The sequence below is a fragment of the Trichinella spiralis genome (assembly GCF_000181795.1).
Source record: "Trichinella spiralis strain ISS 195 chromosome Unknown Scfld2, whole genome shotgun sequence".
Taxonomy (NCBI): Eukaryota; Metazoa; Nematoda; class Enoplea; order Trichinellida; family Trichinellidae; genus Trichinella; species Trichinella spiralis.
In genome coordinates this window covers 10,777,793-10,798,964 of record NW_003526941.1, presented here as the reverse complement: position 1 = coordinate 10,798,964, position 21,172 = coordinate 10,777,793, and the positions used below count along the sequence as shown (strand labels likewise).

The 21,172-nt window shown below is 34.6% G+C and overlaps 6 protein-coding genes across 6 annotated transcripts; 3 read left to right on the top strand and 3 right to left on the bottom strand.

Annotated features, from left to right (window-relative positions):
• Positions 1 to 62: 62 nt before the first annotated feature.
• Positions 63 to 1,755, bottom strand: Tsp_07820 (phosphatidylinositol 4,5-biphosphate-dependent ARF1 GTPase-activating protein). The gene is made up of 4 exons (XM_003381229.1): positions 1,678 to 1,755; positions 559 to 676; positions 265 to 484; positions 63 to 171 (listed from the first exon to the last, which is right to left on the bottom strand). Exons 1-4 carry the CDS (start codon positions 1,753 to 1,755, stop codon positions 63 to 65), a joined length of 525 nt encoding a protein of 174 aa, XP_003381277.1.
• A 2,099-nt stretch (positions 1,756 to 3,854) lies between these two features.
• Positions 3,855 to 4,550, bottom strand: Tsp_07821 (conserved hypothetical protein). Its single transcript, XM_003381228.1, has 2 exons — positions 4,492 to 4,550; positions 3,855 to 4,101 (listed from the first exon to the last, which is right to left on the bottom strand). The coding sequence occupies exons 1-2, from the start codon at positions 4,548 to 4,550 to the stop codon at positions 3,855 to 3,857; spliced, it is 306 nt and encodes a 101-aa protein (XP_003381276.1).
• A 1,736-nt stretch (positions 4,551 to 6,286) lies between these two features.
• Positions 6,287 to 6,708, bottom strand: Tsp_07822 (phosphatidylinositol 4,5-biphosphate-dependent ARF1 GTPase-activating protein). The gene is made up of 2 exons (XM_003381227.1): positions 6,665 to 6,708; positions 6,287 to 6,581 (listed from the first exon to the last, which is right to left on the bottom strand). The coding sequence occupies exons 1-2, from the start codon at positions 6,706 to 6,708 to the stop codon at positions 6,287 to 6,289; spliced, it is 339 nt and encodes a 112-aa protein (XP_003381275.1).
• A 1,167-nt stretch (positions 6,709 to 7,875) lies between these two features.
• Positions 7,876 to 8,935, top strand: Tsp_07823 (phosphatidylinositol 4,5-biphosphate-dependent ARF1 GTPase-activating protein). The gene is made up of 4 exons (XM_003381226.1): positions 7,876 to 7,974; positions 8,028 to 8,265; positions 8,413 to 8,526; positions 8,709 to 8,935. Exons 1-4 carry the CDS (start codon positions 7,876 to 7,878, stop codon positions 8,933 to 8,935), a joined length of 678 nt encoding a protein of 225 aa, XP_003381274.1.
• A 1,464-nt stretch (positions 8,936 to 10,399) lies between these two features.
• Positions 10,400 to 11,231, top strand: Tsp_07824 (phosphatidylinositol 4,5-biphosphate-dependent ARF1 GTPase-activating protein). The gene is made up of 4 exons (XM_003381225.1): positions 10,400 to 10,437; positions 10,458 to 10,640; positions 10,696 to 10,859; positions 10,924 to 11,231. Exons 1-4 carry the CDS (start codon positions 10,400 to 10,402, stop codon positions 11,229 to 11,231), a joined length of 693 nt encoding a protein of 230 aa, XP_003381273.1.
• A 5,582-nt stretch (positions 11,232 to 16,813) lies between these two features.
• On the top strand, positions 16,814 to 19,957 carry Tsp_07825 (gastric triacylglycerol lipase). The gene is made up of 11 exons (XM_003381224.1): positions 16,814 to 16,945; positions 17,007 to 17,089; positions 17,137 to 17,258; positions 17,316 to 17,430; positions 17,493 to 17,646; positions 17,715 to 17,807; positions 17,884 to 18,036; positions 19,328 to 19,399; positions 19,468 to 19,536; positions 19,601 to 19,794; positions 19,915 to 19,957. Exons 1-11 carry the CDS (start codon positions 16,814 to 16,816, stop codon positions 19,955 to 19,957), a joined length of 1,230 nt encoding a protein of 409 aa, XP_003381272.1.
• The last annotated feature ends 1,215 nt before the right edge of the window (positions 19,958 to 21,172 follow it).

Below are 21,172 nucleotides of genomic sequence, written 5' to 3'. Positions count from 1 at the left end.
GCAGGTTGTTTCTTTTTATTAAAATCGCGACAGTTGGTCGAAATCGCGGAAACGCTGACTCGTCAGATTTGGTTTAAAAGACCAAACGAGATACTGCGACTGTGATTGATAGGCTTCATTAAGGACCCGGCAACGTTTCCACATTCGTTACCGACACCTGACAGGTATTGACTGAAATTTTAGTGACAGATGCTTTTCTGGATGTTGTGCTGCTTCGTTCGACGACGTCAAAGCAAAAATAAAAAAGAAATAAAAGCTTGATACACAAGCAAAACAGCACAGCTGTGTGTGTGAGTGGCGGTCATCTCGGGTCGAAGTAGATTTTTCGGCCCACCGGTCATCGACATTTGCGTTTCTTTTCTAGATTTTGCGTCACCTTTCTTTCCCTCTTCTCCCCCCTCCTTCCTACTCCATGCTTTTTTCTTAACCCCATCTGCCGAACGTTTCAGTTTTGCTGTCGCGGCTGTCGACTCTGCTCCTGTGTCTTATAAGCTGTGAAAAGCTAAAGAAGAGCCGACCGTTTGCGCAACAGCGCGTCCGAACGCTCTCATGCTTAACCTAAACTACTCAGTGGCCACACTTTGCAAGCTTGACCGAACACGAACAGCTTCAACGCAGCAAGGATTTGACGTTCTTTGAAGCTGACCGACCGACCGACCGTCTGCTTTGACCAGCTCTGAATTAAAAAAAATGCACAAACAAACACAATAATAACAATTATTATTAATATTATATATATATATATATATATATATATATATATATATTCATCTGCTAAAAATGGACAATTCTCAGAAGGTTGTTAGTTACATTCAGTTGTAGAGTTTAATCAAAATTGCATATCAGATGTCAATTACACCTGAACAATTTGAACAAGCAATACTTACCTTTATTTAAATTTCATCTTCTTCGGTTATGTATTGTTGGGTTATTGGTGTTGAACGTTGCGCAATTTTCAATCTACAAATATTATATTCAATCATGTCACACACAGTGGGGAAACACTTATTTAAATACTGAAGCACTTTTTACGGTCACAAAAAATATTTAAAATAATAATTTGTGGTTAATTTTTGAAACTTTTTACAACTTTTATTATAGAAAATATTTTTTTAGAAAAAAATATTTATCAAAATGCAGGAGATTTGTGATTTTATTTATTTATTGTTACAGTGTATTTGCAAGAAAAAGAAAAAATGTTTTTAACATTTATTATTATCATTGTGAAAAGAAAGCTTCAGACAACGGTGGCATATATATATAGAATATGTTGAATTTGTGTTTTCAAGTTGATGACAAACATGTGGCAAATGTTGTTATTCAATGTTTGATTTGAGATCGTTTAATTAAATTACAGTTAATAATGGGGAAAAGGGGGTGAGGGGAAATTTTGTCGTCCATTTTCGCAGTTGAATAAAAATTAAACAATTCCTTTTTATTTCTTTGCCGAGATGATTTATTAATATTATTATTAATTGAATTAATTTTCGCCAAAAATTCAATTTCAACCGCTGCTAGGGTTTCATTTTCAACGTGATTATTCCAACTTCTTCAACCTTTTACGCTTGGGCCAATTACAATTGACCAATGAGAGAGAATGGAATTGAAAAATTGATTAATTAGAATTTTAGCGGAGCCATTCTAGGTAATCAAGGGAAGGTTGGATTGCTGATTAACCGCTACGGTAGTTCGCCTAGACTGAAGATTTGGGCCGAATTCGTCATTGCAGATGACGCATGCAGGCAATGAACGCATTCGCTTTTAGCAGCAGCATCCAAGCAAGCAAGCGAGCAAGCAGCTATTGCGCGCGCGTGACGTGCAAACTAATCGACGTTGTCTGTGTTTTTGTCGTTGATCCTCGTTGCCTAATCCGTTTCCTTTTTCTCATTTTCACACAATCTGTTTCGGTGGAATAATTTTCACAATTCACTCATCACCTTGTTTAACTTTATTCATTTTCCATCTTTTTCATTCATATTCCCATTACAAAATATAATTCTAATTATTGTTGGTTGGTTTTATTGTGTTGGTGGTGCTATTTTTGATATTTTATTATATAATTTTTATAATATACAAATTTGTGATCACACAACTAACGCGGAAATGACAACAAACCGACACGGTTAACTTTGACACGACCACTTTATATAGCTTAAGACGGGCGCGACCATTCAACGGCGATCGATATTCTTTTCATGGACCGATTGCAAAAAGCAATTATACAATGTAAATAGGTGAAACGAATGCTAACCGAGAACCGAAGGCCAATGGGACAAGAACAAAGCTGATTTTCTTGCCACCTGTTAGTGTTATTTATACGTCTATTTTCTTGCCTCTTTTTTTCTGGCGCCCCCCCCCTCTCAATTCTGCTGGACGACGTGGAAAGCAAAACTGTCCGGCCGTGTAATCAACGTAAACACCAACAAAATGCCAATTTCCGCTTTCTGACCATCGGATGATGTATTAGGGTCCGCGGGGGACCGCCTGCACTTCGTTCAATCAAGGTCAACCTTATTTTATTGGATTTTTCGCTCAATCTGTTTATGCATGATCATCATCATCATCATCATCATCTTGGCCGTCTCATAAACATCTAAGCTGCCGCCTCCTTACCTTCAAAATTCTACTTTTCTTCAAAATAAATCTCTTCTATTCAACATATATATTTTTTTTATTTATGGGAAAATTATTAATTTTTACAACATTCTACACATTGTAAATCATTATTCGGTATTATTATTCAATATAAACCAGTTTAAACTGTATTTGATGAAACAAGCAAACGGGTAGACTTTTTCATCTTCATATCTAACATCTATCAGGAAAAAAATCAAGCAAATAGTTTCTTGAAAATTATTACAAACCACTATTGTACGAGTTCTTTTTACAACACGTCCATTATGCATATAGGTGATGTTTGTTTATAAATTAAATGGAAAAATTTCAAAGTAGAAGATTGTGTCAAGAGAAGATGTACAATTATTTTCCTCTTACGCGGCGTATTCATTCTCATACAAAATTATCATACACATATTAATGAGCTTTATGTAATTATTGAAGAAGTTTGATTTCAAAAAAATCAATAAATAAATTTATCTGGTAAAAATTTACAATAAATTTCATGTTCCACTATTTATGAATAGAAACAAAATTTTTTATGTGATGATGAACAATGAATGAATGAATGAATGAATGAATATGAATAAGTATAAGTATGAATGTTCAAGATTTGTAAGAAAAATTGTTTTCAAAAAGATAATTTGTTGCAAGATAAAAAAAACTGACGTACAGGTAAGCAGAGCTGATGATGATGTACTGTATTGTAAGTGGAGAAGATAGATAGAATTGGAAATGGCATGTTAGTTTCGCTTTAATCAAAACGCGTAGAGGTGCTTGGATAAATAATAGAGGAAGCCGACTGGTGGACAAGTGCAGCCTGATCGCACGTGAAGCGCTATTAAGCCTGAGCAACCATAATGGGCGATTGGCTAAGACATTTCATTGCCGAATTGGGTTCCCAAGGGTCTCTGCGGACGACGAGCCTCGCGAGGAAAGCTTAGCAGCGCGCATGTTTGTGAATTTTTAGCCACTATCTGCTGGATGTCAGGGATGGGAAAAAATATATTTTTCAAAGTCAATCAGCGATAAGTACCTGACAAGGCAAAGGATCGACCGGCGCCGGGACGCCGTTTCGCGCCGCGGATTCAAACGCTTGACAGATGGGCAATAAGCGGTTCTGGGAATTGATGATCTGCGATCGTGTGTCCACTACATGCATGCATGCGGTCCTCGATCACGGCAAAGATACTGACTGCAATGTCGTGAAATATATGAAATGACAAAAATTTTAATCTTCACCGCGGTATTACAAGCAAATACGGATTCAACCAAGCGTGCTTTTTCAGCAAGTCGGCTGGATGAAGTTGAAAAAGAAGCGCTTCAATAACGATCATATCATCATCTCTCATTGCATTGCCGTTGCCGCGGTCAGGTTGGCTAGGAACCGCGAGAATTTTTGAACACGTCCAGCCAACTGGCCAATTGGAATAAATTGAAAAATGAGCACATATTGTTGGCAGTTTGTTGTCTGCGCAGTCGATGCTATATATATATATATGTATATGTAGAATTGTGTGTTTAGAAAACGTTCAGCCAACGTTGCTGTTTCGGGGCTTAATTTATCATTGTAAATAGGAGGAATAACAAGAGACGGCGGTGGGTTGGAATGCGCCTCCGGCATTACCTTCACCACAGCTCGGCAAAATGCCTGTGATCTATCATTGTCGTGTGGCTTGTCGTTTCGAAGACAACGAGCAAGTGCATCAGGAGATGCCAGCCAAGCCAGAAAGCTCACTTCTCAAACGCGCTAATTAATCACTGAATGCCACTGGCCGACGTTTTCATTCCTGCGGCCAGGTGCTAAGCATGCAAATTTCACCGTCGCTTTTTCATATCAATTTGATAATATCTTTTCGCCGCAAATTATCTAACCGTTTTATTGAATTCTTTGCACTTTCCAAATCGGTGATATGGTGTTGTTCTCTTTCCATTTTCCAGCAATCGTTCGTTGTCTTTTAAGAGAAGACGAAACTGACACCCAAGAAAAAGGAGCATAGGTAAATATTGAACTAAAATTTCCTAATTCTGTAATATTATTGCATTCGATGAGAATTTATCCTGCTCAGGGTTGTTGCTTAAGCTCACTGTGAGACGGATTCGAATTACTTTCACAACTGGTACTCAGTTCTGCTAAACTTATATATATATATATATAGAGCTGTATCAGTGATACAAAATGGATAGTATAATAATACATGAGCAACAATACTAGCATTAAATGTTGTTGTTGTTGTTCTATATAATAGTAGTTTGCAGTAAAAACCCTGATAATATATACTAGAATGTATAAGCAGCGCCACCTGCATTAGCCGAAAATGTCTAGCTAACGAAAGCAATGAATTGTTGTTAGTTGAATGTGTGTGTGTGTTGAAGAAGCCGCCGAATGAGCGGAAGCGCAGTGGCAGAGTTCATCAATACATAAATTGTGTTTACCTACCTTCACTTCTATTTGCCAATGCCGAAGATCCAACTGTGAGAGTGCAAGTGATTAAAGATGGGCGCGCGACGTTCTTTTCAATCGAGCCTCATTAAGGTGGGATTGATTGTCGAGTCATCATCGGACGGCGGCCGTTCGTTATGGGCCAACAGTGAGGCCCGGTCGCCGGCGCCGGGTAATCGAATTCGACCAGAAAATACACAAATTTGTCGTAATTACGGCCGACCCTAGCCAAAAACCTTCAAACATCGTCAAACTGATTAACGTGCATTGTGTTTATGCGTGCGTGTGCGTGCGTGTATGTGTATGTGTATATGCGCGTGCGCGCGTCTGTGCGGGCGGATAGATATGTTGGGGAATGGTAAGGTGAATTTTGAAAAATTCCACTGACGGTGCAGCAAGATATGCTCAGCTGAATCACATTCGCTTTACAATGTTGGTACATGAATATTGCTTGTGCTGGAACTTTTTCATTCAATCTTACTTACATGCTCCACCAAATGTCACAGTAATTTTTCACACAGAAGGGGAAATCATCACTTGCACGGATCTGTTCGACTTTTATAATTTAAAATAGTATACACAACGTAAAGCTGGGCAGAATTTGAATCATCAGTCTGCATCATCACTATTATTATTTACAGTCATCAATCACATCACAACCGTTCTAAATCAGACATTATCTGCAATAATAGTAACGCGTTGTTTTTGTTTAAATTTTACCATACACACACACACACACACACACGATTATCACAAACTTGAGCAATATTTCAGCAGTTAGTCTTTTTCATTCTGTATTGTAAATGATGATGATGCTATTGAACAAACTGTAAGCGAATGTCTGTCTGGATTAATATTAATACAAGGGCAATAATTAGTATTACTTTGTGATTAATAGAAAAACAATTTTGCCAAGCATAAAAATTGGAAAATTTTCTCATATATAATTTACATGTATACCATTTGTCGGCTGAACACTTTTCTGCTTATGATGATCAACTTAGAATACTAGTTAATTCTAACTACACTAAATTATGATCAGTTGATGAATATGTTAAAAACGAAAAGAAAAACAATCACACACGGACACATATACATACATAAATACCTGCATACATACATACATACATGTAATGATACAGTGGTAAATTAGAAAATTTTAGTAATGAAAGTAAGAGCGGGTTTTCTGTTTCTGTTATGATTCAGCTTAGCGGTTCAATCGGTCGATTAGAGACAATCAAAATAATGTAGCCGTAGATGTAGTCTGATCGACTGGCACGTTTCCGGTAGACAATCTACAAAATTACGTCCACAAGTGGAAATTGTTGGCGCACCGGCAGTTGAGCTTGTCACAAACGAAAAAGTTCTCAAGCTTGTTGGCTTTATATTAGCCGGCCAACGTTTCGACTGGGGCGCGGCCAGGCGCGGAATTTTTCGAGAGCCAGCCGGCTGGCTGGCCACTAACGCGTGATCGATCAGGTGACGACGACCAAAATTGCACGACAAAGCAATGAGAAAAATACTTTCAGCAAAGAAGGAAAGAAAGCATAAAGGAAGAGAAGAAGACAGATAAAAAGAAAAAAGGAAAAAAGCATTAATAAAAACGACAACGCTACTCCACTACGGTGATAGCCGGCTACGGTTTTCATCAACTAGTTTCAACTGACGCTAACACACATACACACACACATACACACGTGTGTTGTGTGTTTAAGCTTGTCGAAAAATTAGCTGCCGGCTACGAATAAAACAACACAACACGTCACCACTAGCTAAAACTACATACTCTCATTTACGATTTGTGCAGAGGTCGAGGAACGACGACGACGCCAAGATGCATAGAAAAAGCTTACACACGTTTATTAAAAAAAACAACATCAACACTAATTTTTTACGTTGACAACAACATCACAGCAACGTTTTTTTTGTCCAACATACATATATTTATTTATTGCTGAATGTGGAAAGTGGAAAAATTTTTCCAAGGACAGACAACAACTGTGTATATTATATTATCATTATTGATTTCTTATACCTTTGCTTACAGTAGTAGTAGTAAGCTGTGCTGTGTGTGGACAAAAGCTAGAAAAAGAGATTTGCAATCAAAACGACAAACCACAAACGTTGTTTATCCTATAAGAAGGACAGACCGAATGACTGAACGAAAGAATGGAACACACAGATGGTACGGTGAAAAAGATGGAGCATGCTTAATCGATATGCTGCAGGTACTATTTATCATCTGTGTGGCCTAAGGTTGACGAAAATGAAGATGTACTCAAAGATGCACACTTTCGACAAATGATGGAGTCGGTCGCGCCCGAAGCTTGTTTAATTTTCAACAAACCTTTCCCGTCTGCTTGCTTATTATAATAATAACTATGCGTTATATATGAAAAATATCGTTCACTGTTTCAAAGATGTGAGTTGATCAGAAATCAGAAGTGGACGAAAAGAAATTAATTATTGGTACAGAAGAAAATTTAAAAAACAACAACAACAACATAATATACCTATCTGTAATGAGATGCAGAAGAAGAAGATTAAAAAAGAAAAAAAAACTCACCGCTGCATGACGATGCTGGCAGCTATCTGGATTGGTGATCGGACGGGCAGATGCGCGCGCTTTGGCAGGTTAATTCACGTAACTCAATCGACGTCGTCCACATAAGATGATGGCAAATGACGATCACGTGCAATGGCGGACATCGATTCTCTTCTTTCTTTGCTCGGCAAGCTGGGAAGAATGCGGACCCGCGTCAACGAACAGACAAACAGAGAGAAAAGAGAAAAGACATATTTAGACAGACATATAGATGGATGGATGGATGGATGGATGGATGGATAGACTAACTAACGGCCGTAGACGTAGACTACCACAAGTGGACAACGGACGATGGAAATTGGAAGCGCACGTCTGCTTTTATTGGCCTCTGGAGTGGCAGTAGTACGTTTCCACAGCCAATAGCGCATCCCGTTCGACACGAGCCAACTTTCTGCTGCTCTATATCTATCTATATACTGTCGACATCGAAATTGGACTGAATTTCCAATTTTCGCACGAATCTACCGCTGTCAACATCTCACTCACCTCGCTTGTTTCCAATATTCCAACCGTTTGTCGGCATTGGTGCGTGTCTATTCAACACTTCATCATCATCATCAGCAGCAGCAGCAGCAGCATCAACAACATTTTCCATTGCACAGTTTTTGTCCTGTCTTTTGCCAAAACTGATGACGCTATCGTACACCGCGCACGAAATTCGCTTCAATAACAATTTTGCGCTCTTTTAGCTCACGTTATGGCAACTGTTGTTTTTTCTACTTTCCCATTGGTCAATGAAGTTTTGCAGACAAAGTCCAGCTGAAAGACAAAGGGAAAAAGAGTAGTAAATGGCAAAAAGCGAAAATAGCGCTCGATCAGAGGTGTGAAGAAATGGGGGGAGGGGGGAAGGATGGAAATGAAAGTACACGTCACACTTTGCTTTAACAGTACCAGGAAGTTGAGAGAAAAATTGCAAAGCTGAATAATATCCAACGAATGGTTCATATTTCTAAATCGGCGCTGCTAACTAATATAATCAACAACAAGCTTGCTTGCATGGGCAACTTTTTTTCTTCTTTTTTTTCTTGTTTTTTTCTCGCTTAGTCAGCGAAAGTGGAAAGGGAAAAAAAGCTGCTACGTGTTTTCGAACACCGCCGTATGGTTTCTTCATGTGGGCGGAGTTGACTAGTGTATTGTATAGTATAATCGGGTTGGGCGGAACTTTTGACCCTAGTCTGAACACAAACACAAAAGCACTTACCAATCATCCTGTTCGATCAATGATATTCGGAAAATCGAATTCAATCTACTTTTACATAGGTACAAGGTAACAACGTAACGACAGCTATTTTTTTTTACAAAACCAACATCTCTATTCGATAGTACTTGTCATTTATCCGCTTCAAAAAAAATTATAATATGGGTTTGAGGAATACAAACAAATAAACAAACATACACAAATAACTTTTTGTCGAATCTTCTTCATCTTTGTCTCTTTTTTACTTTACAAAACGCTTTTCGGCTTATTTGTTGTTTCATTCGCACACACACACACAAAGAGAAAAAATCTATAACGCAAAAAAATTTAAATAATCTTTGAATTTCGATGGGGAAATTAAAAGACACTTACTTTATTTTGATTATGAAAAGTTAGTTATTGTTTGATTCATTTTTCCATTTTTACAATTTATTCACTGTACATAGTTATCGTATAATTTGTTCAACTGATACCGCTGACAAAAAGATTTTGAAGGTCAGAAAAATGAATTCAATCTGCCAATTGCAGATGTTCTCCGTTCGTGTTTCACGGTTTTTTAAAAGTGCTTTTTGCTTTTTATTATTTCATCATTTAAGCATGCGTATTCTTTTTGTTTCAAGGAAAACTTTCACCTACTACTTGCATCCATCTGCATGTTGAAAATGTCTATTCGAATTTTTTGTGCAAAATCAATCCATTCAATCTTACCTTTTTATTCAGATAAAACAGCCTTTCTCTCTTTCTATTGCTTTGTTTGAACCACAGCAATTTTCTTCTTTTTACATACGACGGCTAAATTCTTCTTTCTCTTCTTCTCATCCTTTTGCAGTTGTTGCTGCTTTACAGTTTCTCTCGCGAAATTGAATAATGTCGACTCAGTATCCCGTAGGGTAGCAGCGCGTATTTATCATTTCTGATGATGATGATGATACTTCTGCTTCTTTTTTTCCATCCAATTGGTCGTCACATCGAAACATTGAAATTTCGTTTCAATATCTTGACAACCAACCACATTCCAAATAATTAACATACAACTATTATAAAATATCCGACGACTTTCCAAAAAGCATACTATAAGAAAAAAAAAACAAATAAGTTTACATGTTTTGTAAGGTTCTGTTTTTTTGAAGGAAAAGTTTGTTTTTTTTTAAATTTTCATTCAACAGTAATCTTGTGCTTTTGCAGCTTGGTAGGGAATTTTTAACTTTATTTTTTTTTTCTTTCTTCTCAGTTTTTCAACAATAATGATGATGTTTATGTAAAATTGTTGAAAGCCAAACAAATACTGAGCATATTTGATGGACGAAGCTTTTGCCGTTGATTTTCCCTTTTCCCTGCGACATTGCTTTTACGAAATTTTGTTTACACTACTTACCGCTCCTTTTGTTCAACTTGTATCCATTTGGTCTGTGTCGATAAGAATCTGCTTTTGTCGAAAGAAAAACGCATCTTGTGACGAGCCTGTTGAAAAAATCAAGAAATTTCAGCAACAGATTGGAAAGATAAAAACTATTCACAAAAATAAATCTATGAAAATATGAAAACAAAAAACGTTCAGCAGCAAAAAGACGTACAGTGAATGAATGAATAAATAGCCTAGTCTGCGGTGGTGGTGGTCGGGTAAGTTTTAAGCGGATGAAGCGGTTTATTGATGCGCTGGATATTGCGTACGGGCTAATTGGATTGCCGGTGATTGAAATCAGTGGATTTGGATTTCAAATGAACCAAACGACCCCGATTAAGAGCCAATCTCCTGACATAATTCTGAAAACGGTCAGGTAAGGACGGGCAGCTGGCGCCGTTGGTCGACTATTAATCGACGACAAAGGGCAGGTGCTGGTGCGTGCACGTCAGAGCAAGGTCAGTTGAGGATACGGGCCGAGAAGATGAAGAGTCTGAACGCGCTGATCCAGGCGGGTCGAGAGTGCCAATAAAGCCGGTCAAAGCGGCGGGCGGTAGCCGTCGCAGATGGACACGGACGACTCGACTGGACGGTGGTGGAAATTAGCTGGCCGGTCGAGGTGTGAAGCAGCAAACAACATCTGAAGGCTGAAATCTTAGGGGCTTGTTGTGTGGTAATATCAGTGCTGAAGTTGACAACCAACGCTGGACAATGTCGAGCAGGTGGTGACAAGTCCAAACAACAGACGAGGTTATGCGTTTGGAAGCGTAATGCGTTTAACCGGTTGAATACAATACAGTACAATACAATCCCTGGGTATCATGGCCGTCTGTGGGTTTTCATAGGGGCGGCATCTCCAGATCGCCTCATTAGACGACAATCGACGAACAGCCGAGCCGACGTAGGTGTGGTGGAGCCGAGTCCATTTCGTGAAGCATCACGGTCACGGCCAATCGAGGTCTTCTAGCAATTGATCGCCAACCGACGCCATCTGTCTCTACTAACTGACAATTTTAGACTCCAGTGGTCGACAAAAACAACACGTCAAATCACGGCCGCTTTTAGCTAAACAATCTTCCTTCCGGTCATTGGAGGAGAACAGACGAGAAGAAAAAAAACATTAACTAAAAATAAACAATAAGAAAACAATATCCCACCCCCTGCCACGACCTGTGTGTGTGTGTATGTGTGTGTATACCCCACCTCCGTACAATTTTCTCTTCTCTTCCAACTTGAGATTTTGACTGAAATTTTCACCCTGCACGCAGGGATATGTGTTGGGTTTAGTTTTGATCAATCAGTGTTCATCATTTTTTGCCATATATATATAACAAGCATGCTATGATGGGGATTTTTCAGAACAAGAAAATTTTGTGTTTTATTTGTTTCTTACTTGATTAACTGAACGAACAATTTCGTACCAGATGATAATTTTCATACATTCGTCATACTTGTATCACCATTAGATTATTAATAATGATACGTTGAACAACCAGCTTAGCAACCAGTGTATTTTTCTACCTCTGCAGCAGCAGTTAGTGTAATTATATAAGTAAATGCACGTAAATTTTTTTTTGAAATTTAACTATTTTGATTTTTAATTTTTTTTGAAAAGAAAACAAATAAATAGATGCTTGTTTTGGCTATGGGATTGTTGACAGAGAAAGAGATTGATAGGGTGGGAGAGAGAGGTACAGAGTGGGAATTTATTGCAATAAAAATTTGTTGTTGTTGTTTTTAATGCTAAAAATGCAGATGCTTTGTTGAATTAGACAAAATAAAGTAAGGTGAAGATGAAATTTCAAATCTCTCTTTCTCGGATAGACAGGTGCTTTAAGAAAAAGTACATTTTTATCAGCAGAATTTGAAATTCAATTCAACACTGAATTGGGAACGTTTTGGTGTGTTTTACGAAAATTAATAAAATTTCCTTCTCTGTTCATCGTAACAATTACTGACTTAGTGCACAGTCATTATGCAACAATAATATTATTAATACGCAGATGGAAAAATTATTTATTATATGATCATTTTTCTTTTGTGAAATGCTGAAAAATAAAACGACAACTTTTAATAAAATTTAAATGTAGAATTTATATGAAATCCATCTTCACACACATTTCAAGGGAGGGGGTTGTTGAAAATTGTGCGTGCAAAAAGTTCTTCTATTTCTCTCCTACTATGGTGAAGATAAAATTTGAAAATTTTCTTTGAAAGCTTCACTCTTTTTAGCCGAGAAAAATTGAATTTATTTCAATAAAGCTGAAGTTATTCCATCCTTCTCATACGTATTATAATTTATGTGTGTTATTTTGTTTTTTCTTTCTTTTCACTCTCTTCACTAGCAATTTTACCAATGTCAGTTTGAAAAATTTATTCGAATTTTCATCATCCGCAGTTTGCAGCAGATTTTGCAAACATGATTTTTTTTTCAATCTATCTACTTTTTCTCTTTACTATTAACATTCATGTGATGATTATTATTCACAAAATATTATGCTTTCTTTAAATATCAAGGCTCGAATTATATAAAATTTATTTCATTTTCAACAACTTCCACATACCACCAAGTCGAATTAAAAGAAAAAAAATAGCTAAAAATTTGCACAATTTTTAAACGTTTATTAAGCTTATTTATTTATTTATTCACAAGATATTGCATGTGGTGTCAGCAGTGTGGTTGAATATTTTACACGATGAAAATCTTTTTTTTTCTCTTTCAAATATCATCAAATTATCAGTTTATTTTTTTTAATAGTTATTTTAGTTATAGTTTAAAAAATTATTAAAAATTAAACAGCATTTCGTGGACGAAGTTGAAAAGCACGAAATGACCGAGCTTACTTACTTGCTATTCTTTTTTTTTCTTTTTGCTTTTGCTTCGTGTTTTTTTTTCTCTTTGTTATCTACTTTTGATTTGTTGCTTAGGCTTTGTTTGCAATTGATTTCGAGTCTTTCAACTTTCAGCATTGAAGAAAAAAATTTCAAATTTTACATTTCAAAAATTGCATCAGAAAAAATTGCTTACATTGCTATATTAGTACAGTTAGAAGTTCTGTTGCATATATTGCAAATGTTAAAAAAAGGAATAACATCAAAAAAAATGGAAAATAAGATTTTAAAAGAAATATCAACAGTAATGTTATTTTGTATTCAAAATTGGACGAGTGAAATTTTTGTTTACAATTTAACAAAATATGAACGAGCTTTTTCAGCTTACCTTATCATTGTTAAATTTGAATAATTGTCAAGTTTGTTTTCTCGTTGTATTTTCTGAAAAAAAAGAGAGAGAAGAGGAAACAGACAATTAATGCATATGTCAGGTAATAAGCGTTCAAGTGAATTATTGCTGCACGCGACCACCACATTTGTAAATATACAGAGAGGTTGAGTGAAATTGGAGTCGCTAGTTGGCAAAAGCTCGGCTAGAATTACGAGCGATTAGCGGCAGGCATACGGGCTTTTGACCAACAACCACCGGCTGGTGAAGGTCAGTCCGGTGGCTTGTGCACCTCAGTTGTCGTCGGATTGGATTATACAGCCGATGCGTGGATTTCCTCCGATCTGCGTCTGGCTAAGATTATTAAGCTGATTGAGTAGACGATAAATGAAAATCGTTTATTGAAAAATAAAAGTGCCTGCTGAATTTTGTACTACATAGATTTAGGCGTTGAGTTGAGAGGAATGAAAGAATAAAAAAACAAAAGTAAACACCAATAAACAACAAACACTTCCCCGTAGGAAAAGCGTTGATTTCATAGCTTAATAATAATAATAATGGCAGCTTGCAGCTATTAGTGATTTATGTTCCTCGCATCGTTGGTCATAGGCGAGCAAATTCACCACAAGCAGACAAAAGTTGTTCTTTCACAACTGTTAGTTTCACCGGCGCCGTGTTAGTTTAGCTTCCAAAAATTGGGTAGCTTAAATTTCAAATTAAGCCCATTTCTCGATGGTTGTTCTTTGAGTATTATTATTATTGAATAATTAAAAAAAATTGTTTTCTGCTTTAACTCATTTCACCTTCTCTTCCTCTTTTTTTCTTTCTCTGATTTTGTCAAAATATCCAACAAGCACACACAGACCCGGATGTTGTTTGTAATATAATTTGCTTTTTCCTTATCTTATAAGCTACCGGAAAGCAGCAAAGGTGCGGAGATCAGGTAGTGGAATAAATCAATCACAAAGCTCATAAATTCGTAAACAATTTTTAACAAAATGAAAATATCAATACAAATCAAAAGTTTTATTTATTTGTTTATTAAAAATAATTTCTTAAAAATGTTTTTTTTTTGAACTTTTTGCTCTTCAACAGGAGGAAATAAGCTGTGCTGTTGTCGAGTGAAGAAAGTTCTTCTTTTTTTTTTTGATGATGATAATTTTTTAATACTTTCAACAGCAGATGATGCTTGTCACGTGAGCATTCTGTAGTATAAATCACATCACAGTTGGTCCAAGTTTTGCTAAATTTGTAATAACTTTTTATTTTGCATACAAAAATGCTCAAAATTGTAACAGCAGCATTGACAGCCTATTTGACAAGGTTGCTTGGAATAGCTTAGTTTAATAGTTTATAGACAAGACGATGCTGGTCTGAGATAAGCAAAGACGTGTTTTTGATTGACGTATTGTCTCTCTTTTCAATTGAAAGATTTTTGCATTGATTTGGAAAAATTGCCAACAAAGTTTTATACAGATTTCCAACTGAAACCCACACATGCATAATACCAATTCATTCACTTTTATCATTTTATACATTTCATCGTTTCATTCATTCATTCATTCAAATTAATTAATTAATTCATTCATTCATTTAATTGAAAATTTTCAATTATTTGTTATTGGAAATTGATAATTTGAACGTGTTGTATATATGTATATGTGAAAATCATCATGAAACAGTGAAAAGACAACATTAAAACTTTTATTATTATACATTATAATAAAAATGTAACCTTATAATAATTGGATTTTTCTTTCGTAATAATCTATTCAATTTGTTTTTATTTAAATATTTGTTTTCTTGAAAGTGGCAAAGTTTTGGATGAGGGAAAAGAAAGGATAGGACAAGCCAGTGAACACGGTCTTAAACAATTTACGAGTATGAAAATTGGCCGAAAGTCGTTGTCGTTGCTGCTCGTTTCCCAGGTGGCTGGCAGAACAAAATCAATCGGCCAATATTGAAATGTCACACCAGTGAGTCAGTAATTCTTCAAGCTTCAGCATGCTGTCACCTTGACTATAGATAGATTGGTTATTTAATTTTCCCTTTGCCAAAGTGACAAAACGTTCAAATTAAAGTGAACAATGATGGACAGAAGTGAATTGAAAATTGAAATTGAAAACCCAAAAAAAATAGAGGAAGAAATAAAAGAACGAATCCTCCACGCGGAACCAACCCCTCAACGGCGTCGCAGACCCACAAGAATTAAACATTATCAAAATACAACGCCGATCACTGTCAGTCAGGTTTTAGAACAATAAATTTATTTATTTATTTTGTTCAACGCACGAACGATGCACACGGTGACTTGAATTTTCTTCATTTTTCCATTATTTTTCGTCAAATAGAATAGCACAGCTCTGCTATGAATACTGTTGCACATTCAAACAACGCGCATACGAAAAAATGTCAATTTGTCAATTTCATTATAATTTTATATTCATCAAACAATTATCAAATATCAACATATTGATCATTGCACAATGTAACAATATAAAATTATATACTAATTTTTATACTGTATTACATTAATTAATACTTTCAGTTTTTTAAGTATACTGTGATCAATTGTGCCACATGTCATTGGTCCTTAAATGGTGTTATTTGTTTCCAATTTTGTTCAAAATATTTCAAATATTCATTGTTCTTTATTATGTTTTGTACTTTCGTTGTTTTCGATTGTTTTGTTGTGTTAACTGTTTACAATCAATTATCACAACTTTCATTGCAATATTTGAAATATTTACTTCAATTTATTTCTTGTAAAAGTACTAAATTGTACTGTGAAAATGGTCAATCAATTCAAATGTTATCACTTTACAAGTAATATTTATTGAATAATTAATCTGAAAATGGACAAAAATGAGTAATTCTGTAAAAAGTATAAACCGAATTCTAGTATTTTCACATGTTGGTTGACACACGGTTATTATTTTGATCTATTAACAGTTTGAAATGGTTGTTTTGTTCAAAATTGTTTATTTTAAAATTTTATCATTTTCTTTATTCACTTAAACTTATTTGTCGGCATTTTGTTGCAATTTTCTGTTTGCATATTTTATAAATTTTGACTGTATTGTTTGAATAAAAAAACATGCCACTTTTGAACGAGTGGGAAACACATCGGACAAACAAGGTGTGTTCTTGACAAAATTTACTTTAACCATATTTATTAGTTGTTCAACGTCGTCAAGCATTGTCAGCGTTGTTGTTTCATTGAAAAATTATCTGTTTGCTTTTGTGAAGCTGTGTTAAATAAAGTTTCCAACTTTTGCCAGGCAAAGCGATGAATTTGTTCTGGTGAATTTCTGCTTTGGTCAGAGAAAATGGTAATTTGGATTTTTGTATTGCAATTTCTACTGCTGCTGCTTGGAAAGTTTGGAATTTTATCCTCTACGATCAGTCAGCCGGTGAAAGAGCAGAAGCTGAACATGCCACCGGAAGCCTATTTAGATACGGTAGGTGAAAATCGCATTCGCTTTTTGAGATTAAAATTTTATAATAGATCAAATAATTTAGTGTGGTATGGCAGGTCTACTACGTTATCTGTGCGAAGAGCACACTGTTGTTACAGAAGATGGTTATATCTTGCGAATTCATCGGTGAGAATTGTATTAGAAAATATATAATTATATATAATTATATTTAGTATATCGAATGATAAACACACATTAAACACTTCCGATGCCAGAAAAGAGCCAGTACTGCTTCAGCATGGCTTATTGCAATCTTCAGTTGACTGGGTTATTAATTTTGACAACGAAAGCTTGGGTAAATTTTCATACGCTATCTAATATGGTACCATTGAAAATTTGCATGTGAATTCAGGATATTTATTATCTGATGCTGGTTATGACGTTTGGCTGGGCAATGTCAGAGGCAATACTTACGGACGACAGCACAAAACACTGCATCCGTCGTCGAAATTGTTTTGGACTTTTAGGTATATATATATATATATTGTTTTTTTTTCTCCCTCTTTTTCTCTTTCTATCTTTGTTTCAGCTTTGACGAAATGGCCAAATACGACCTCAAAGCTATAGTTGACTTCATATTCAACAAGACCGGTAAACAAGCTTTGCATTACGCTGGTCATTCGCAGGGTTCTTTGCTTGGGTTCATCTTATTTTCTGAAGAACCAACATGGGCCGAAACTAGGGTGAACTAGAGATGTTCTGTCTGTACAAAGGATTTACAAATTTGCATTTCATTTTTGCTCATTTTCAGATCAGAACATTTCACGCTTTGGCGCCAGTTGCTTACCTTGGCAATACGACGAGTTTCATCAAAAGCATCGCGCCAATATCTGGAATTATGAAAGTATTCTGAGGCTGGATGTTGTTATTTGAAATTTAGCATTACATTTTTTTTCTTTAATTTTAAATTTCTAATTTAGTTCATTATTGAATTATTCGGTGGCTATGAATTTCTTCCATCAACTAAAGTTTTGCAAATAATTGGTGGCAATCTTTGCAAAGGAAGAACAGCATTCTTGTGTGAAAATATTATCCTACTCATTGCCGGCTACGACTACAAGCACATAAATTCAGTAAGCGAGAAATTTCATTTTTTATTTTTTAATTATATTTACAAACATAGCATTATATGTAAAACGGTACATTTATAAAATTTAATTGGCAACAACAAACATTACGATAATTGATTTTAAATTTTTGAAAGTAACATTGAATAGTGAAAATTTAACGAGTTTTTGATAGCTTTTATTTAAAAGTTTATTTTTTTTTAAAAATAATCTTACTTATATTTTCAAGTTAGCATTATTCAAACGCAGTTTTGTCTACTCAGCACATCTTACGTTTGAAAATAATAAATTTGCATTTTATTCGTAAGATAAATTTTTATAATAATAATAATTATTATTGTCACAATTGACTTTTTAAAGTTTATTTGATTGTAATACAAAGAGTTTTTCATGAAATTTTTTATCTAATTAAAAAAAACACTTCAAATATTAAATGAGAAAAGGTTGCATTTGTTAATTTTGCTCTTTATTGTTTTGTATTATGTTTAAACAAAATCAGCATTTTGATATTGAAGTGTTCAGTCTTTTAGAGATAATTTTTTTTTTTCTTTTGATCACCGAATACATGCATGCATGCATGCAACTTCTATTATGATTTGCTCTTGTTTATGCATATTCTCTTTTATTATTATATATATTTTTTTCTTTTCATTTCTACATTATTTATTCTAAAGTATAATTAATTAACTTATGTTCTTTACATACATGAAAGAACAGTTTGAAATTAATGAGGAATAATTAATTGTATTAAGTGGTGAAAATGGATGAGCGAACAATGAATGCTCAAGTAATGATTGAACGCTAATGAATTGTTAATGAAATAAAGCATTGGTGCAGAGAAGTGAATTTTTTCAAATAATAAATTCATATCTCTAAAGTTTATTACAAAAAAAATATTTTTTTCATTTTATTTCTGACTGAAGCCTTATTTTTATGATGAATCATATCGCATTTGTGAATTAATTGTATCTTTTTAAATGAATATTTTGAAACTTCTTTTAGCAGTAATTTCAATCATTACTGAAAATGTTTACTGACTTTAGTGAAATTTTATTCCGTATAGCGCTGGTTTTTAAATTTTAAATTAAAGTTGAATAAAATGAAAAAAAACTGTAAATGAAATTATGCAGTTGCAGTTTTTGCACTTATATAATATCATGTTTAAAAAAATACCAATTTACCATTTTATTTTTTATTTTTTTTAATTTTAAGGAAAAAAAAACATTGCAATATTTTTAAACATTTAAACTAAACAAACTTTGTTACGCGTTGATCGTTGCATAATCCGTTTTTATAGAGTCGACTTCCCGTATATCTTTCGCACAGTCCTGCAGGGTCGTCAACAATGAACATAATTCATTATCTTCAGGTTGTTTATTATTATTATTATTATTATTTTATTTATTTATTTTTAATTATTACATTTCATTTGTATAGCTTATGAATAGCGGACAAATGCAAAAATTTGATTTTGGAAAAATTGGAAACCTGAAAAAGTATGGTCAGGTGAGTTTATAATTGAAATTTAACAAAAGAACAAATTTATTTACTTATTACTTTATTCATTTAGATATCTCCTCCGCTATATCATGCCGGCAATGTGAAACTTCCAGTAGCATTGTATTGGGGATCTGATGATATTTTCAGCGTCGAAAAGGACGTTCTTCACTTGCAATCAGAGTTGCCGAATCTTCTCGGCAGTTATCTGTACAATGAAACTGATCACTTGGATTTCGTCTGGGGTCTTCACATGCCTTCTGGGCCGTACGGGCAAATGATAAAATTAATATCGGCATGTAAATAAATAATTTGTTAAGAGGAATTTGATTGAAGAAAAAGGCAGAAAAAAATTTGAGTATTATTTTGCTTTTTTTGAATTTTTAGAAACCAATCAGAGAACGGTACTGTCAAAAGGGAGATTTGGTAAAATAAAATTGAAGCATTTTTGAAGCGACTCTTTTTCTTGATCAATATCATTTGCTGAACAGTTAAACCACCAATCACTGAGGAAAGCAGGAGATTGTTCACTCACACTACATTTGCAGGTAAAATATTTTTTACTTTTCACTTCTGAGATGAATCAAAAAACCAAAATTAATACTAATAAGTTTGGTGACGCAGTTTCTTTTGTAATGGGTTAGTTGTCAAATGGTTGAATTATTTATAAGTACAGTTTTGAAATTGATGATCCAATATGTAATTGTAGTGGTTGTTAACTTTTCCATTTCTGTTTATTCTTTTCCATCTTTCTTCTTCATTATGAAAATTAAAAAAAAAACATTGATCAGTTTAATGAATACGCGCATAACACAATAATGAGCAAAATTGTATTGTGCAATATGGCACCATGTTTGTAGGCGTTTTGTCGCTTTTCACTACAACGAGAACCAGGTCCACCAACGCTCATAGCTCATAGGAATGGACTTTTATTTTCCACTTTCAATTTATCCATCTTTTTTATCATGTGAAAATATAGATAAGTTTCATTTTTTTAAACAAATTACAATTTTCTGCTTTCAGTCCCCGTTGGGTATAGTATTTAGTTTTAGGTGAGGTTTGATCATCAAGATTTTTTTCAAAAATAATCATTTGAACAAATGTCATAATTCTATGTTTTAAATTGTCTTTTTTTGGAATGTATTTTCGCAAATATTAAAAATTTATACGAAACGCGCATAATAACAATATTTTGCACTTCTACACCGTAAGCGTAGGGGGGGATATGTTCAGGACAAATTTGATTATGTGTTATTTCGAAGAAAAAAGGAAAGAAAAATTTGCTTGCTCCTTGCTTTCTTCGCACACATCATGCATGTGATTGACATTGATTTGAAGCAGGGAAAATTTGCTTGTTTACTATCCGTCTGCATGCATGCGCTGCAATTAGAAAATAGATTTTCTTCACACATACATGCATATATATATATATATATATATGTATTTTTATTTATTTACTTGTTTGTTTGTTTGTTTGTTTTTGCGGCATCGTTGATCAACATTTTTACAACATGCTAATCTTGAATGCCAGGTCTGTCACAGTTTGCGCGGTGCTTCTTGTTGCTGTGCACTTATTTCAGCTTTGCTTATTATTTCAACTATTACTTGACTTTCTTTGCTTTACTTTTATATTACTGACGTCAAC

Coding starts and splice junctions, on each gene's coding strand:
- Tsp_07820 (XM_003381229.1), bottom strand. CDS start 1,755: ATGCGTTCATTGCCTGCATGCGTCATCTGCAATGACGAATTCGGCCCA. Junction 677..1,677: donor CTAGGCGAACTACCGTAGCG/GTTAATCAGCAA, acceptor TTTTTAATTCAG/AGCTGGTCAAAGCAGACGGT. Junction 172..264: donor AGCTGTGCTGTTTTGCTTGT/GTATCAAGCTTT, acceptor CTAAAATTTCAG/TCAATACCTGTCAGGTGTCG.
- Tsp_07821 (XM_003381228.1), bottom strand. CDS start 4,550: ATGGAAAGAGAACAACACCATATCACCGATTTGGAAAGTGCAAAGAAT. Junction 4,102..4,491: donor GCAAAGAATTCAATAAAACG/GTTAGATAATTT, acceptor ATATATATATAG/CATCGACTGCGCAGACAACA.
- Tsp_07822 (XM_003381227.1), bottom strand. CDS start 6,708: ATGAAAACCGTAGCCGGCTATCACCGTAGTGGAGTAGCGTTGTC. Junction 6,582..6,664: donor CGTAGTGGAGTAGCGTTGTC/GTTTTTATTAAT, acceptor CTTTGCTGAAAG/TATTTTTCTCATTGCTTTGT.
- Tsp_07823 (XM_003381226.1), top strand. CDS start 7,876: ATGGATGGATGGATGGATGGATGGATGGATAGACTAACTAACGGCCGT. Junction 7,975..8,027: donor GATGGAAATTGGAAGCGCAC/GTCTGCTTTTAT, acceptor CACAGCCAATAG/CGCATCCCGTTCGACACGAG. Junction 8,527..8,708: donor GGGGAAGGATGGAAATGAAA/GTACACGTCACA, acceptor TTTCTCGCTTAG/TCAGCGAAAGTGGAAAGGGA.
- Tsp_07824 (XM_003381225.1), top strand. CDS start 10,400: ATGAAAACAAAAAACGTTCAGCAGCAAAAAGACGTACA. Junction 10,641..10,695: donor ATAATTCTGAAAACGGTCAG/GTAAGGACGGGC, acceptor GACAAAGGGCAG/GTGCTGGTGCGTGCACGTCA. Junction 10,860..10,923: donor GACGACTCGACTGGACGGTG/GTGGAAATTAGC, acceptor CTGAAATCTTAG/GGGCTTGTTGTGTGGTAATA.
- Tsp_07825 (XM_003381224.1), top strand. CDS start 16,814: ATGGTAATTTGGATTTTTGTATTGCAATTTCTACTGCTGCTGCTTGGA. Junction 17,090..17,136: donor TATATCTTGCGAATTCATCG/GTGAGAATTGTA, acceptor AATTATATTTAG/TATATCGAATGATAAACACA. Junction 17,647..17,714: donor CAACATGGGCCGAAACTAGG/GTGAACTAGAGA, acceptor GCTCATTTTCAG/ATCAGAACATTTCACGCTTT.